Consider the following 16,787-nt stretch of genomic DNA (forward strand, 5'->3'; position numbering starts at 1 on the left):
CGTATGTCGTAATCATCTACTGAGTTACGAAAAAGTATGGTATTTTCGTAAAATTACATTTTTTTTACATGTATTTCGCGCACATACATAGTAGGTATTAATGGGAGGTATTGTTTTATGGGAAAAACGTATGAGCTAACGGAATGTATGAAAATTGACGATGCGCAAATTATATAAAAAATAGAGGTAATATATATATGAATGTGTATAATAAAGTATATGAATGTGTAGAACATGCATATGCTTACTTATTATGTGTATTACGAATATGAAACAATAATCAATCACACTGTCGCGTTGCACTCGTGCTAAGTCTACAGGTTATCCTTTGATAGTAGGTTCTTTTAGTGGGTAAGTAAGTAGCCTGATGGGCAGGAGAGTAGTGACGTACCTTAACGGTGTCCTCCCACCGGGTCTGTTCGTCGGCCAGCGCCTGGGTCAGCTTGCCGGCGCGCGACAGCCGGGCGGCGGCCAGATCCACGTCAGCCTGCAGCTTTATACGCTCTTCCTCGACCACCTGCCATAACAAATGTTCACGGTATTTACCTACTAAACACACTAATGTATGGCAACTCCCACCTGTCGACAGTATAAGGTAAACGTACTGGTGCTCGACGCGGTCCCAGTACATGTCATATTGAAACTTAAGTCATTGTCAATAGATGTGACAGCAAGGTGCCATCTATTGGGCATTAGCATGTCGAGCACTAGTACGTTTACCTTATACGGGTAAACGAGTGTAAAATATTACTACCGTAAATAAATGTGTTGTTGTTGCTCTGTACGGCGCGATACGATATTTTCTTTAACTGGATAGACAAGTTATATAAGGGTTTGACAACTTAAGTTACCGCATAATGCGGGCACATCTTACAGCTCCATCCACTTCAAACGCCATATTTACGGGTGCAATATTGTGGACTAGGTGCTCAAAGCAATATTAAAGTCCGTATTAGTAAACGCGCACCCATATTATGAGTCCCACCCATAATATAAAAAGAGTTGCGTTGTTATTCACTTGGATTCCAGATTATTAGATCTCAGTCCATAGCCCGTATAAGAAATACCTATGACAAATACTAACTTATGACATGAGAAGAAAATAATTTTGTTTTCTAAACTCTTCTAAAAATTTGGTTATCTGACGGTTCTGAAAGTGACGGAACCGAAGGGAACCTTTTTATCCCAATATTTAACTAACAACCCACAACAAATCTATGTGTAATATGTTTAGATTTTAGTAGGTACTTAATTACCCTCAGTTCGTCCAACATTTTAGCGAGTTGCGCTTCGATGGCCTCCACTTCTTTCTGCTTAGCTCTTAAAACTGCCATTACGCCTTTTAGTGTTGCAGCTGCCTCCTTATGTCTGAATAAATCAAATAAGTCATAAATACATACTAAGTAATGATTACCTACCTAACTCGATTTATTATTAACAACAATTACAGATGGTGATATCAAAATACTTACTTGATTATTTTTGGCTCGACAACTCTGAAGACTTTAGCATACATATCAATAGCTTGCACCCACAAAACCATAGAACGACACACCTAGAAAACGTAACAGCCTCTAAGGAAATTCATCGACCTTAGGTACAGTCAAGGAATTTGATTGATGTAACATAAGTCTACATAATAATCTAACATTCGTACTTTGTCACAGTGACCTTTATATGAGTTTCTTAATAGGGCCACTTGCACCATTCACTAACCCGGGGTTAACCGGTTAAACCTGGAGTTACCATGGTTACCAGTACATTTTGACACTGGGTTTGCACGGGGTTAACGGTTTAACCGGTTAACCCCGGGTTAGTGGGATGGTACAAGTGACGCTCAGCGGTATTCATATTGATTATCACTGTGAAAAGATATCAAATGTTACAAAAACCAAAATTTCCACATGGTATGATTTCAGAATAAAAAAATGTTATAGTAGTCTACTGAAACAGAAAATTATGATGTTATTCGATTGATGCAGTTTTCTGATTTTTGATATAACTTTTTAAACGTTATATTATAGAGGATATTCACAGTCACTTGTTATGTATTTTGGAATATTCCACGCATGTTATATATTTGTAATCTACTCACAAAACCCTTTCATTTGGTACCCCATTAGTGATGTTAAAAAAAAAATTGTACCGCCGACCAGTGTTGGCCGAAAGTTAATGCGAATTGAAAATGTTGGCCATTAACCATTATAAATTGAACCTTAAACCGTAACGGACGATTACAGATTACGGTTCAATTTATAATGGTTAATGGCCAGCATTTTCAATTTGGATTAACTTTCGGCCAACACTGCCGCCGACGTTATGACGTCACAGTTATTACACACTAATATGTAGGTATCCAAATAAATATTCCAAAATTTCCGAGAACTTTTCCTTTTTGGAAACTTTCAACTTGCATAGCGAGGACGATTAAAGTTGACTTATGATACATTTTAATTGGAAAAACTTACTTTCGAAACCTTCACCACAGTATCGGGATTAAAATCCTTGTGGGTGAGGTATGCTTTAATCTTTTTGAGGGTAGCGTCTGGTATGTGGTCCTTGTCGTAGTCCTCCAGTTTCCCAATGAAGTTTACGTCCGCTAATAACTTCTTTGTGCTATCCCAGTCTGGCCTGGGGGCCGATTTTTGAAATTCGACCGCTCGATTTCGTGTATTTCGTTGAATAATATCTCTCCACTACTAGGCATTTAAATTCTACTAATAGAATTGAAAACGAGTGGTCAATACCACTCGATTCCAAATTTCTATCGCTCGTATTTCAAAAATTATCATTTCGCAGTTTTCCATCGATTTTCGAGTTACGAAATCGAGCGATCGAATTTCAAAAATCGCCCCCCTGTATATATGTATTATTAGATTTGCTACTCTAAAATACAAAGTAACATAGGTGGTCATGATGTTGGTTAAATGGGAGACATGAAGGTAAGCGATCCTTAACAATAGGTTGAGTGCTGTGGCTGTGCCGTAGGCAGATACGAATGTAAGATTGTGGATATTTCGTCTGCGTAGAATGATGATGATTGATAAAAACTATTCTATGTCCTTCCTATTCGATCCTCAAGCTATCTCCAATTCACCATACCAATTTTCATTTAAATCGGTTTAGTGGATTAAGCGTGAAGAGGTAGGTAACAGACAGACAGAGTTACTATCGCATTTATTATAGGTAAAAGTAGGGATTTAAAATAAGGGATCTATTTTATCTCTCCTGTCCTTGATTTAATACGCTTATGCGTCATTATCATTAACATTCGGTATTGAAACAGATTCCACGAATTGTACCAATAGGGAGTATCTCTGCAATGTCCTGCCGCCAGAGTGCAGCACTAATTTGTTTTGTAAACCATAGAGTAACTTATACATACTAGGTCTTAAACAGTTTTTTGACAAGTTTTCACTATGACATTGATGCACCAAGGCGGTTTGTTTACAGGTGGCCTACCGCGAATCGCGAAAATCTAAATTTCTTTTTCTGCCTCTCTATCGATCGAATAAGCAAGAGAGGCAGAAATCGAACTTTCGATTGTCGTGTTTCGCGGTAGGCCATGTGATTGACGTGACGACCGTGTGATGTGTCATTGATGATGTCAATGAAGTTTGTTTACTGTATGTGCTAATAGTGTCACCTACGCAGAGCTTTGCCTAATATTTCTTATTGTGTTGGTCAATAAAAATTTAAGGTTTACACCCACTTGGCGTTAAACAAAATGCATATCGGCTCCATCACGAATCGCACAAGGGCAGGCGGTTTCTGGAAAGCTTTCAATTCGTTAATGTCCGCCTTGTTGAGGGCCTTTAGGGCGGTCTGCGCTGCTTCCATTGCCGGCATGGCTAGTGCTAGATCAGCTTTTGCCTCGTCCGCTATGGCTTTTACCTCTTCGGCTTTGATCTGAAATAAGAAACTTGCCTGTAGTTTTTAACTACCTGAACCTGTAACCAGTTTTTTTACTAGGTATAGGTACAGTAATAATATTTCTTTACAGTACATATGGTGCTACTTTACCGCACTCGTGCGGTAATTAGCTATTTACGTGCATATACTCCCTTAGGTCGTGTATTAATTTATCGCCACTCATTGCGAATTTCCTACTTTTCGCATTAGTACTTATAGTAATGTACTATTAATTTTATGTCCCGTTTTTCCCTCTCGTCTGCTCGCTTGGATTACACAACCCGTTCGTTTACGTCGCATGCGAGTTTCATTAAGTACATTGCGTTACTTGATCGGTCGGTGGAGTCGATGTAACCTCAATGGTCCGCAATGTAACTCAAATCGCATGCGAGTTCTCGCGCCGTCTAAATGAGCACTAATGCTCTCCGTCACCTCCTCCTCCTTTATGATCCTTTATGATCAGTTTCGTAGCAGATACGTTGAACAATTGATCTTGCCAATTGTTTGTAAGTTGTATGAAATAATTTGATTTAGGTATACAGTGTTGTTTGGTGAAAATACCTTTGCCTCCGCTTCGTCCCTCATGACAGCTTGTTTGACCACGTCGGCGGCCTGCTGCTCCACCTTCAGTTTGTTCACGAGCGCGATGCCCTCCGCTGCCTTCTTGGCCAGCACCGGTTCCATATCGCGGACCTGTTGTTCCATAACCCCTACTACTTCGTACGTTTCGTACAGTTTCTAGACGGAACCGAACAAGCTTGACGTGAGATACCGACTAAACTTAAATTACTAGGTAAAATATATGTTTGCCGGGCTAGGCGGACCAGGGTACGAAACATTGTCAACGTCCTTACTATTAATTATGTCATAGGCTCATTAAAATAATTAGGTATCTTATGTAAATAGTTATTAAAGCCGCATAATCTTACTTGCAAACCGCAAGATATCCTGTCTCTTGCCCTTATTATTTCCTGTTGTTTTTTGTCTAGCAGTCCAAGGTACAGGTGCAGCAAAGCTAGGTAACTGCTTGGCGTCGTGTAGAAATAACGACGCATCTCATTGTATAATCTGTCAGTCATAATGTCTACATCCTAAAAGACAAAAAAACATGAGTCGATACCATGTAGTCACATCGGCGGTACCTAACTAACACGGACAAATTTCATCATATGATACATATGTGACCTGAAACAAACCTGATGCATGATGACACAAAGTTGAGATAGTTTCGCGATGACCTCCTTGTTGCCCGCGGGCGCCAGGCACAGTTGCGCGACAGACAGCAGCGCTTCGGGCGGCCACTTGGTGAACCAGTCGATCGTGCAGCAGTTCACCAGTGACGGGAACATGCGGCAACGTCGTCTGTCCAAATATACTTTCCATTTGAAAATATGTTTCGTTTTGTAATGTTTCTAAACGGAACCCTTATTTCGAATATTATGTAGTATTTTAGTACCTATATAGATACCTTATAAATATCTATATGTAAGCACGTACTACGTAACTACGTATGCAACGCGAATTAGGTACGAGAACAAAATTGTCTTCTTTTTTGTTATTTTACCAGCAATTTATGTTGAATAGGTACTTTAGTATTGTTATAAAAGCATCATGTGACCTTTATTAGCAATCCTTTATTAGGATCGTTTATTCAATTGGGTATTTATGTAGGTAAGTACTTAATTGAGAGTAACAAACGGATGTGCAGCATAAGCATTTATAAAGCTGCAAGCCAAAAGTTAGAGGAAATACAATAAGTGTTCTGCATCGGTTAAGTGGGATCGGTAAAAGGCTCTCTGTTCATGCACTCTTCTAAAGCAACCAACTGTCGTTGGTACTAGGTACGCGACCAAACCTTCCATTTACAATATTTCCAACCTGAACGCCTCGCCGACCGGGCTCATACAGATGACCAGGTGCAGTTTGCTGCGCACTCGGTTGATGAAGAAGGTGTAGACGCCGTCGCGGTCTGAGGGGTTCAATCCGGCTTTCGCCACGTCGGGCCGGCACCCCGTCTGAACTTGCTCGTATGAATCGCCTTCGAATAGGTTGGGCACTTCACCTGATTAAGAGTTTAAATTCAAGGATCTGTTCAATTTTAAAACATATTGTCTTTACACTTACACATAGATTAAAAATCGATGCACACAACTAACCGGAGTTGAGCATGTTATTAATGTCCTCGAAGAAGCCCTCTTTGGTGATTTGCGTGTCGGTGAAGAGAAACACAGTGTCCTCGTTGGCGACGCCCGCGCGCATGTACATGAGCCTGAGGTCGTCGTGGAACTCCGGAGTATCGTAGTTACGCTTCAGCTCCATGCCCATGCATCTGTTATTGAACGCAATTCATAAACTTAATATCAAACATACCCTAGCTGGGCACAGGAAACAAACTTTCTTTCAAAAGGACGACCGGCCTGGCTGGCCTAGCTAGTGGGTACTGCCTATGAAGCCGATGGTCCCGGGTTCGCATCCCGGTAAGGGCATTTATTTGTGTGATGAAGAACATAGATATTTGTTCCTGAGTCAGAGGTGTTTTCTATGCATATAACATGTAGGTAAGTGACCGTTTCTTTTATTTTTTGCCATTTTTATATATTGTGTTACCATTTCTCCATATACTTTGTATGGCGTAACAAAAAGGAAATTTTGAAAAAAGTATGGAATTTTTAGGGTTCCGTAGCCAAATGGCAAAAAACGGAATCCTTATGGATTCGTCATGTCTGTCTGTCTGTCCGTCTGTCCGTCTGTCCGTCTGTCCGTCTGTCCGTCTGTCCGTCTGTCCGTCTGTCCGTCCGTCCGTCCGTCCGGACATAGCCACAGCCACTTTTTTCCGAAACTATAAGAACTATACTGTTGAAACTTGGTAAGTAAATGTATTCTGTGAACCGCATTAAAATTTTCACACAAAAATAGAAAAAAAAACAATAAGTTTTGGGGGTTCCCCATACTTAGAACTGAAACTCAAAAATTTTTTTTTCATCAAACCCATACGTGTGGGCTATCTATGGATAGGTCTTCAAAAATGATATTGAGGTTTCTAATATCATTTTTTTCTAAACTGAATAGTTTGCGCGAGAGACACTTCCAAAGTGGTAAAATGTCCCCCCCCCCCCCCCTGTAACTTCTAAAATAAGAGAATGATAAAAGTAAAATAATATATGATGTACATTACCATGCAAACTTCCACCGAAAATTGGTTTAAACGAGATCTAGTAAGCAGTTTTTTTTTAATACGTCATAAATCGTAAACCGCAATTTTATTATGTTACTTGCTGCTACCCTTCATGGGCGAGTCCGACTCGCACTTGGCCGCTTTTTTCTCCTATAAGGATGAAAAGGGCTCGCAATCCAAATCACAAAAGTGGCAAAAAAAGACACAATATATAGTGTGTGTCTGACCATGGGGCTTTAAATCCAGGGCTCGATTCTACTCGCTAAACTGAGCTACTTTTACTATGGCGCCAACCCCGATATCCCGAAGTTTTTTTTTACTTTTTCATACATTTTGGCTGATCAGATGTCGACGTTTTCTATGGAAAAGCCAAAAAAATTTCCCCGATTTGAGGGTTGGTCCCATAGTAAAAGTAGCTCAGTTTAGCGAGTAAAATCAACCCTGGATTTAAAGCCCCGTGGTCAGACACACCATGTATAAAAATGGCAAAAAATAAAAGAAACGCTCACGTATGTATTTATCTTAAATACGTATGTATATCGTCGCCTAGTATCCACAGGTTTGCTTAGTTTGGTGCCTGGTCGATCTGTGAAAGATTGTCCCCAATTATTTAGTATTTATTCTCTCTCTCTCTCTCTCTCTCCCCCGTAACTTACTTGCACTCGTTGACGTGGCCGGCAAGGGTGGCGACGCTGCGACGGCCCGAGCCGCCCGGCCCCACCATGAGGCAGTGCCCTCTCTCCGCTCGCAGCACACGCGCAATTCTGACTATATGCTCCACGGCGTCCGTGAACAAAACCAAGCGCATCTCGGTACGCGCAGTCGAGTTATATTCTTCTAAGTATTCCTAGAAACAAACGTTTTCACGAGGTTGGAATAGTTATTTGTGCAACAACACATGAAAGTTAGTTTTTGCTGCGAGTGCTAATATTGAGCTTGCCTCTAAGATATAAAGTTTCACTTTTCACCTCAGTATACGAACATATAAGGAAAAATACAATACGAAAGAAGAGTTACTCTAAAGTTCTAAATGCTTCACTACCGTACCATATCATACCATACCTTACTCATGCCTATCAGGTACCCATACAAATTCCAAGGTCATATTGTCACATGTTTCCAGCTACATAGAATTTTCCTGTCTTTGGACAGTCATAGTGGAGCCGTTAATATACTGTCGTTTTTTTTTAAACTCCGTTAACTTCGGGGAATGGCTAAGTACCTACATTTAAGGAAATTGAATGGCATAGTTAACTGTAGGTATTTATTCCTTTATTTACTTTTTTTATTTCTCGTAATCTGCATATTGCGTTGTTGTAACATGGGCATGCTATTTAACTTAACCAAACAATTGAAAACTTTGACATAAGATATAATTTCGAACATCGATCGTCCGAGATAACTTAGTAGCAAATGCATAAACTCATACCTACTAAACACTAATCAGTATGTAAACGAACCCTATAAGTAGTGTTTTTCAAAAGGGAAGGGTAGGGTGACATTTCGATTTTTTTTCATTCCATGCCATTGACGTTTCATACCAATCCTTTTTAACGGAACTCAATTGCAATGGAGTTTGACTCTACTTAGTACTTATCGACCGAACCGAATCGATTCCGCTCGTGCCAAATCATTATAGCCGAAACATATTACCGCACTGCATCGCGACCTCGGTGGGGTGCGGTAGTGTGTTACGGCTTTTACAGTCGCGTATTCGTGTAACTTGTGTATGTACTACTTGTAAACAATTAAAAAAGTGCAGGTCAACGACCTAGTTGTTGAAAAATTTTTGATATGAAAATAAAAATTCTCTTTGATTAATGATTTTTTTGACTGAAATTTATGCCATAGTTAAAAAGCTGCCGAATGACATTTCTTTTACACATAATAATAAGTAGGTATGCTACCAATAAATGGACAGATAATGGTTAATTTACCAAGTGCGCCCGTGTTTGGCGCCATAAAACAGTTGAGAAAATAAATCGGTGTAAGGGCAGTCGTAAGAACTATTATATAATCTGTGGTAAGGGGCTAAGGGGCTAATAAACGGCTCCACTATAGCTTTCCAAACACATTGTAGAATCACGTACATTCAGAACTATCATAAGCTTTTGCATATCTGGTATCTCCTGGTACTTCCTATTTTCTTTAGGCACCGCAGAGTTGAGGAAGTCGCCAAAAAGGAGCATAGGTGGGTGTTCAATGATGTCATCGTCTGGTATTTCTAATATGGACGTTTGGAAGTTCTTTTGGCAGACTTTGCTCATCAGATGGAAGAAATAACTCTTGTCTTGGATGTTGATAAGGCGGTCATGAAAAACGCGGAGACATTCGTGGTAAAATAATCTGGAAAAAAAGCAAGACTTAAAATCTTGTGAATAAATTGATGCATTATTTCCGTCGTCTCTATAGATAGAATATAGTTCGGTAAGAGTCACTTGTTAGTGGAGTATCACAGTATTCACAGTAGATATGTAGCCAGGGAGAATCATGCTCTTTTTCTTAAACGCCAAAAAAGGGATAATTGTTTTAGAGGCTTCCGTACCCCAAATGTAAAAAAAAACGAACCCGTCTGTCCGTCCGAAATAGGAATATATAACAAAGATTTGTTTAAAAAAATGTAGGCAAACATTTGGGCCTTAAATGATGGAAAAAACAAAGAAAATAGTTCTTTACCTATAGATTAAAAGTAAAATTATAAGTAGTCGTCTGCAATCAAGCGTAGTGAGTCGGACTTAAACATTATTTTTTCATACTGATGTTACTTTTGTATTTTTTTACCAGACTATTTATGGTACTTGACAATTAAACTAGCTAGCAAAAAATGGATACCTTAGCATTCCCTGTGGCATTCGCATATAACCAGCGTCTGCTTGCAAGCATCCCTGCATGGTCTTGGACAAATCACGAAGATTGAATACATAATGCGATTTTGCTGGCGTGGGCAACAGCTCCGCACAAATCTTCAGATATACTTCCACTGACGCGTTTACTATAGGTTCACCTAAACAGGAGACTTCCGATACGAAGTCCTCCATGTGCCCACATAGAATAGCCTAAAAAAATTAATTCGTAGAATTTTTCGGTTACATACGAAAAAGTTTGGTACTCTCCAAATTACGTAATTAGACCTTAGTTTTATGAAAACGACGCATCCTATCCAATCAACAGTTATCGAACGGCATACTAAACCTCAAGTGAATACCGCAAACCGGAACTTTCTTTAGTCTACAGCACCATCAGTCAACGGAAGTTGTTGACAGGATGTACTAGCGCATGACCAGCCAGCGTTTATTCTGCTAAGACACTTTTTTCTTTCTACCCGAGCGTACAGCGCACCGTAGCACAAGCTACCGCTACGAGCTACGGCGTAGCATAGAGTTAAATTCACTTTTGCGCCCTTTAAAAATACGAAGACCTGAATTTAATTTGGTATTACTATTAGCATTGCATCTCACTCCTATTTATACGTGCGATATTTAAAGCAGATTATAAAGACAAGTACTTTATGTAACAACATGTTAGAATAATATTATTATATTAAAGTCAAAATCCAGGTGTCCAGGTCTAGATGTGACCACCTGGTGTTGGCAGGAGAGTTCAGGTAAAAGATTACATACCTACACATCTACGATGGTTGTAATTAACGAATTAGTGAATGTAATTGTAAGTGTCCGATATTTAAGCGAAATTTTAGCTAAAAGAAACTTTTGGTGAATTTGCTGTACAATTAGATATTTGTACGAAACTAAAAAACGCTAGTTTAAAATATCGTTATCATTAAAATGTCATGTTGTTGTGTGCATGACCTCATATGTGTTGCCGATACACAGCGACGATAAAGGTCAGTGGCTTACCTTAAATATAGTCTTCATAGCATCAGCGTTAGGCGCCGATATGTAGAACATGGCGAAGTGGCGTGTGAACCGAGCCGTGAGCGGGTTGCGGCCGCCGCCGGGCGGCGCGCACGCGCAGGCCAGCACCACGTCCAGGATCTCCTTCCAGTACAGCTTGTCACGGTCGTATAAACCACCGAAGTCAAGAAATTGCCTGCCAATTCATAATAGTAGGGCACCTAGATATTTTATGTCAGGAACGTTATTTGTAGCTTGTTTTTAAAGGTTTTTTTCCTTCGATCTATGCTTATATTTTTTACAGGTAGGTACCTTAATAGTTCGATGGTAGGTTGCGCGCCGTATACGTCTAACTTAGGCATGTTGACGTCGTCGATGAATATTATAACTTTCTTGCCCAGCGGTGCTCCAATTGCTTTACGAGGCCGCTTGTCCAATCGCAGCTCAATTACTTCCTATAGATACCACAAACAAAGGATATCTATAGGGTTTATAGGTTTTTTGTAGTAACGTTTAAAAAAGACTAAACTTAATGTAGGAAATTATAATGAAGTAGGTAATTATGAGTTTAAAATTGAACCCACCTTCATACCTTCAACTTAAGAGCCCATCAACGTGCACACTAGCGCCACTGCTAATTAATCGTGATTATTTAAATTTTACGACAGGTACCTTTACCGCATACGAAGCCATATATGGCGGATATGATATTGAACTCTATTGACAGATATTAAAGTTCAAATTTAAACAAATATTTTTTATTACATGCAGTAAGGGGTTAAAAAAGGGGGCCGCTACGTACTATATTGTGTATTTCAGTACCTTTTGAATATCTATGCGTCCAAAGTTAAAACGGCCGTTTTGGTTTTGAGGTCCTAGTTCGACGAATCCAGCAACATAAATAGTATTTTATACAATCGTGATATAATAGAGAGCTTTTCAGTCGAGTACCTACCGTTGCCTAAGTGAGGTACGAGATTGAAAAAGCGCTGGTGGCCTAGCGGTAAGAACGTGCGACTTTTAATCCGCAGGTCGCGGGTTCAAACCCCGGCTCGTACCAATGAGTTTTTCGGAACTTAATATGTACGAAATATTATTTCATATTTGCCAGTCGCTTTTCGATGAAGGAATACATCGTGAGGAAACCGGACTAAACCCAATAAGGCCTAGTTTCCCCTCTGGGTTGGAAGGTCAGATGGCAGTCGCTTTCGTAAAAGCTAGTGCCTACGTCAAATCATGGGATTAGTTGTCAAGCGGACCCCAGGCCCTCATGAGCCGTGGCAAAATGCCGGGATAACGAGAGGAAGAAGAAGAAGACAACAAAAATAATACTTTAAACTAGGTACAGTTGCCTCCAGAATCTCGCGAACTAAATTGACAGGTCAATGTGCACAAATGATACCACAGTTTGGCCAGTGCTGTTCATATCGATATTTTCAAAAAAGTTTGAATTAGAGAATATCGCGAGAATTCACCGCTAGGGGCGCTACTGTTGCGCAGTCAGTTAAATGTATCTTTAAATAATTTTGTTAAGTTATTTTACAAATAATATTTGATATTTCGAAAATTGTGCAATTTTATAGTAATAGAGACAAGGATATTAAGATAAACATATTGTAATTAAATAAATACTTTATTTTATTTATTTTGTTTTATTTGTTAGGAATACTTACAGCTAGAACAGAACAAGTTAGGTGATAACATAGAAACAGTGATTTTGGCTCAAAATACAAATAAGGCCAGCCCAGACGGGGAGATATTTCGTACAATGTGATTAATTTCTCATTTAATTTGTGTGGTGTGGACGCAAAAATTTAATCGTCTCGGTGATCCCTATTGCTTCGATTGTAAAGACCAGTCCCTAAAGTGGACATTCAAGTTGACAATTAGGTCAGAATTTAAATAATTATGGACCAATCTCATCTACCGGCCACATGTACAAAATTAAATCACCAATTTTAGATTTATGGCGACAACCGAGCTCTTGAAATAAACAACTTGCCCCCAAACCTGCATACTAACATTTAAATTTATCAATTTCGCATCCGCACCTCCTGATTTGATTGGTAACGTCACAATCTTACACTCGAAATAATCGAATCCACCACTTTTCTCGTGACATTCATATAAATCGAAATCGTTTGTGACCCCTAAACAATTATCACATGTGTAGTAAGTGCAATATCTTACTTATATCGATATCATTTTATCGAAATATACTCGTAACTATTTTTTCTTTGCTATTCCTGGTATCATTTTATTTGTCAAACTCATGTCAATTTAGTTCGCGAGATTCTAGACTCTAGTAGAATCATACAAACAAACCAAACCAAACGTATACAGCTAAGATACGCGAGCAGCCGCGATACATTCATACTGGTACGCGCTCGGCCGCCGCGGCCCGGCGGTCTGGTCAACGACACCTTGAGGCCCTGGTACTTGCTCCGCGCTAAATTCAATATTTAGACAGTTGTTTTCTCGATTTCGGCCACCGTAGCCTATGGAGACTAACAAGCAACGCTAAGTTGTTTTCGTAGTCTATGGATGTTGCTATATTAAGGGTGTCACATGCGCGTTTCTGACTTATGAAGCAATTGTTTCTACAATACAACCTAAAATAAATAATTAATTTGAGCTATGGTTTTGTTTCGTCCTCTTGATCGCGGCGAGCTGTGATTGGTCAATTTCATTATAGTTGACTAAACTGTATCGAAATGAATATTATAGTCGAGTTGGGAGCCCATACATTAAAAATACCCAATTGCAGTTTGGTATAAATAATCTTAATTCAAGAATTACAGTCGACGAGTAGAAAAAACTAGTTTGGTGTATTCAAAAAGTACTTAAATACACAATACAGTACGTAGCGGCCCTCTTTTTTAAATACCTGTCGTTAAATTTAAATAATCACGATTATTTAGCAGTGGCGCTAGTGTGCACGTTGATGGGCTCTTAATAGCCGAAAATATTGACTTGTTTTCGGATTCTATGAATGAATACATCCATTCAGCATTATTCATTATATGTTATGAGGTTAATATAGGCGTAATAATACAGGGGGAATTTGTTATCTTATCTCTCACCAAGCTCTGAGGGGTGAATATGTAGGTCGTAATTTAAAAACTCTTAATATGAGGCCAACCTCGAACCCGCGAAAACTAAAACTACCGTCTGAACTCTGACCGTTACCGTCTGACTAAGGAAAATGATTAAGCACTACCTACATCTGTACGACTCTTTGTCAAAGTAGTCACGATACATATTGAAGGACTTAAAAAGATTAATAGAAAAGTTACACTACTCGTATTTATTGTATTAGGCTTAATAACCTGTAAATATACGTGTAAGTATGGTTTATAAGTAAAATAAATTAATAATTTGTTCATTTTGTAAAAATAAAAAATATAATCGGCAAATAAAGCATAATTTAGCAGCTTTACAAAAAATTACCTGTGTCCGCGTACTGCTCGTTTGTGCTGAGAAACTCATCATTACGGGTATGAAGATCCCAGAAGTTGCCATCTTATTGAGGGTCTCCGCGGCAATTACAGTTTTGCCCACGCCTGTTTATTAATTATTATTCATTAATTATATGTACCTATGGAAATTGTACAGATCAGAAAACCACAACTAATCTTTAGTACTTTACTCAGAGGCGAAAAGGCACTCTGATGAAGACAATATTCTTAAGTTGAGTACCTAATAGTACTACCTGCTAGATACTAGAGTATGATATCATGACATTTTAAGGTCATAGCATAGCACTCATAGCATAACGAAAGTTAGTACGTGTTCTTAGATTTAAACTATGTTTGAGACACAGACCAGCTCAATTTTGAGATAATTACATGTGCGTACTTTTATTGTGAACGTGCCCTAATAACTATCCAGTAAGGAGTAAGGTATCAATCGTATTACAACTGGTATTACGATTCATCAGTTTCTTACCTGTTCCTCCAGTGAACATGACAGGTTTACCAACTCCAAGAAGCTTCTGGCTCAAATAACCATATCGCACAGTATCAATGGTAGGCACCAACGTTTCGAAAAATGGTCTGTCGCAATCATACACAAACATTGGTATGATATCGGCCCACACTTTCAGTCGACGTTGTTTTGTGTCCATGTACATGTCAAAAAAGTTAAAGCCTTGCGGAAAACTGCAACAAATATTTGACAAAATATAATAATTACTCTTTCCAAATACTTGACTGGTTTGCCTTGTTTTAACGTGAACTATTCATATATTAATTAAGTATTACAGCAAGAGGAGTAGGTACTTGTTACCGCGCAAGTCCTGATTAGGTAGTTAGTATTGCATATTGCCTGGCAGTGGCGGATTTGCCATAAGGCCCAGTAGGCCCAAGCCTAGGGCGGCAAGATATTTAGGGGCGGCAAATTATGACGAAAAATTCGCTGATGATAACAAGAAATTACTCAAAATGTAGTCAATATGATGGGTGCTGAGAAAGGGGCGGCTACAGGGCCTGGGGCCTAGGGCGGCAAAGACTGCAAATCCGCCACTGTTGCCTGGGAAAAATATGATCTTTCATGGGATGACATCTTCATAATATTTGGCGTCTGTATACTGTCTATAAGTTAACCAATATTTACCATACTCTGTCTGTTTAATTTGTGCAGCGTGCACAAAAATATTTGAGCACGTTCACACATTCACTGCCAGAAAAACAATTAAATTACTCCAAAAACCATGCAGTATCTATAGGCGCCTGCTAAACGGGTTGGAGAGCGTGCGCCGTGCGCCCACTAGGCTGGTGCTCCAGGGCTGTGCAAGTTCCATAATCAAACATCCTATTATTTTTATTCGGTTAGTAAGGCAAGTTCATACCCCCTTATTCATAAAACTTTACGGGCCCGATTTAGTTAAATTATGTTTTATCCCTTTCTTACAAATACATAAGTCAAAATGACAGATATGGAATGGACAAACGATTATTAGAAAATTGCGGTTTATAGCGCGTTTATGAATATGGGGGTTAGTTTCGCCTACATGCACTACATGCTTTGTAAATTAAAGCAATTTTAAAGTACCTAAGCATAAATAACGTAACTATTGGAAGCGGCTCCAATTGGTTTTTGAAATAATGCTTGTAAAACATACATTCACAATCCCGTATGAATTTTGTACTTTACGACATATTAAACATATTGATGCATACCTAAATAATAACAATACCTAATTAAAACTTTGTTTATTTTATATTTTTGCTCTGCTTGCGACGCCACTGCCTTGCCTGCTCTTTGGCTTAGTCTGTTGTTATCTATGGCTACCTTCAGCAACAACCCTCCTAGAGGGTTGTCTGGCATTTGAGCAAAAGTTACGAGTGCCCACTAGCTAGGCGGTTCCTGACAGTGAATGTACTAAACGTTATCACTAATCACACTAATAGGTCGCCCATGGACGTTACTTGGACCCGTACTATTCGGCCTCCTCGAACTCTTCGAACTGTCGTTTGACCACCTCCTCGAATCCTTTGCGATTTCCTTCCAAGATGTTCCCTCCAATGCACCAAATGTAGCAGAAAATGAAACAGTGGGCTATGTAGGTTTTGATAGCCGCCTTGTCTGGAAATCGCTCTCCGGGCTCACTCAGTAAAGCTCCCAAGAGGTAGCAAAGTGCCGACGCCTTGCTTATATCAACCTGATGTAAAAATATTTGTCGTTTTATTGCAATCAATGATTTTTAAAATTAAAATATAGCCGGTCAAGCAAGTTTATCAGTAGAAAAAGGCGCGAAATTCAAATTTTCTATGGGGCGATAACCCTTGTGCCTACATTTTCTAATTATGTCGCTCTTTTCTACTGACGGAAATGGCTTGACAGAG

At 39.2% G+C, this 16,787-nt stretch overlaps 1 protein-coding gene across 1 annotated transcript in view; it reads right to left on the reverse strand.

The window, feature by feature from the left end:
• The window catches only part of LOC134803983 (dynein axonemal heavy chain 6), a 91,914-nt gene that overhangs the window by 37,801 nt on the left and 37,326 nt on the right, over positions 1-16,787 (reverse strand). The window contains exons 32-49 of the mRNA XM_063776840.1: positions 16,383-16,603; positions 14,890-15,101; positions 14,392-14,504; positions 11,254-11,396; positions 10,945-11,137; positions 9,920-10,143; positions 9,178-9,433; positions 7,744-7,934; positions 6,069-6,241; positions 5,791-5,974; positions 5,109-5,274; positions 4,842-5,003; positions 4,474-4,650; positions 3,713-3,909; positions 2,469-2,631; positions 1,473-1,555; positions 1,257-1,368; positions 392-517 (exon numbers count right to left, since the gene is read on the reverse strand). Of these exons, the coding sequence (XP_063632910.1) occupies positions 392-517; positions 1,257-1,368; positions 1,473-1,555; positions 2,469-2,631; positions 3,713-3,909; positions 4,474-4,650; positions 4,842-5,003; positions 5,109-5,274; positions 5,791-5,974; positions 6,069-6,241; positions 7,744-7,934; positions 9,178-9,433; positions 9,920-10,143; positions 10,945-11,137; positions 11,254-11,396; positions 14,392-14,504; positions 14,890-15,101; positions 16,383-16,603 (3,096 nt within the window). The remainder of the gene's footprint in view (positions 1-391; positions 518-1,256; positions 1,369-1,472; positions 1,556-2,468; positions 2,632-3,712; positions 3,910-4,473; positions 4,651-4,841; positions 5,004-5,108; positions 5,275-5,790; positions 5,975-6,068; positions 6,242-7,743; positions 7,935-9,177; positions 9,434-9,919; positions 10,144-10,944; positions 11,138-11,253; positions 11,397-14,391; positions 14,505-14,889; positions 15,102-16,382; positions 16,604-16,787) is intronic.

Source organism: Cydia splendana, chromosome Z (assembly GCF_910591565.1).
Source record: "Cydia splendana chromosome Z, ilCydSple1.2, whole genome shotgun sequence".
Taxonomy (NCBI): Eukaryota; Metazoa; Arthropoda; class Insecta; order Lepidoptera; family Tortricidae; genus Cydia; species Cydia splendana.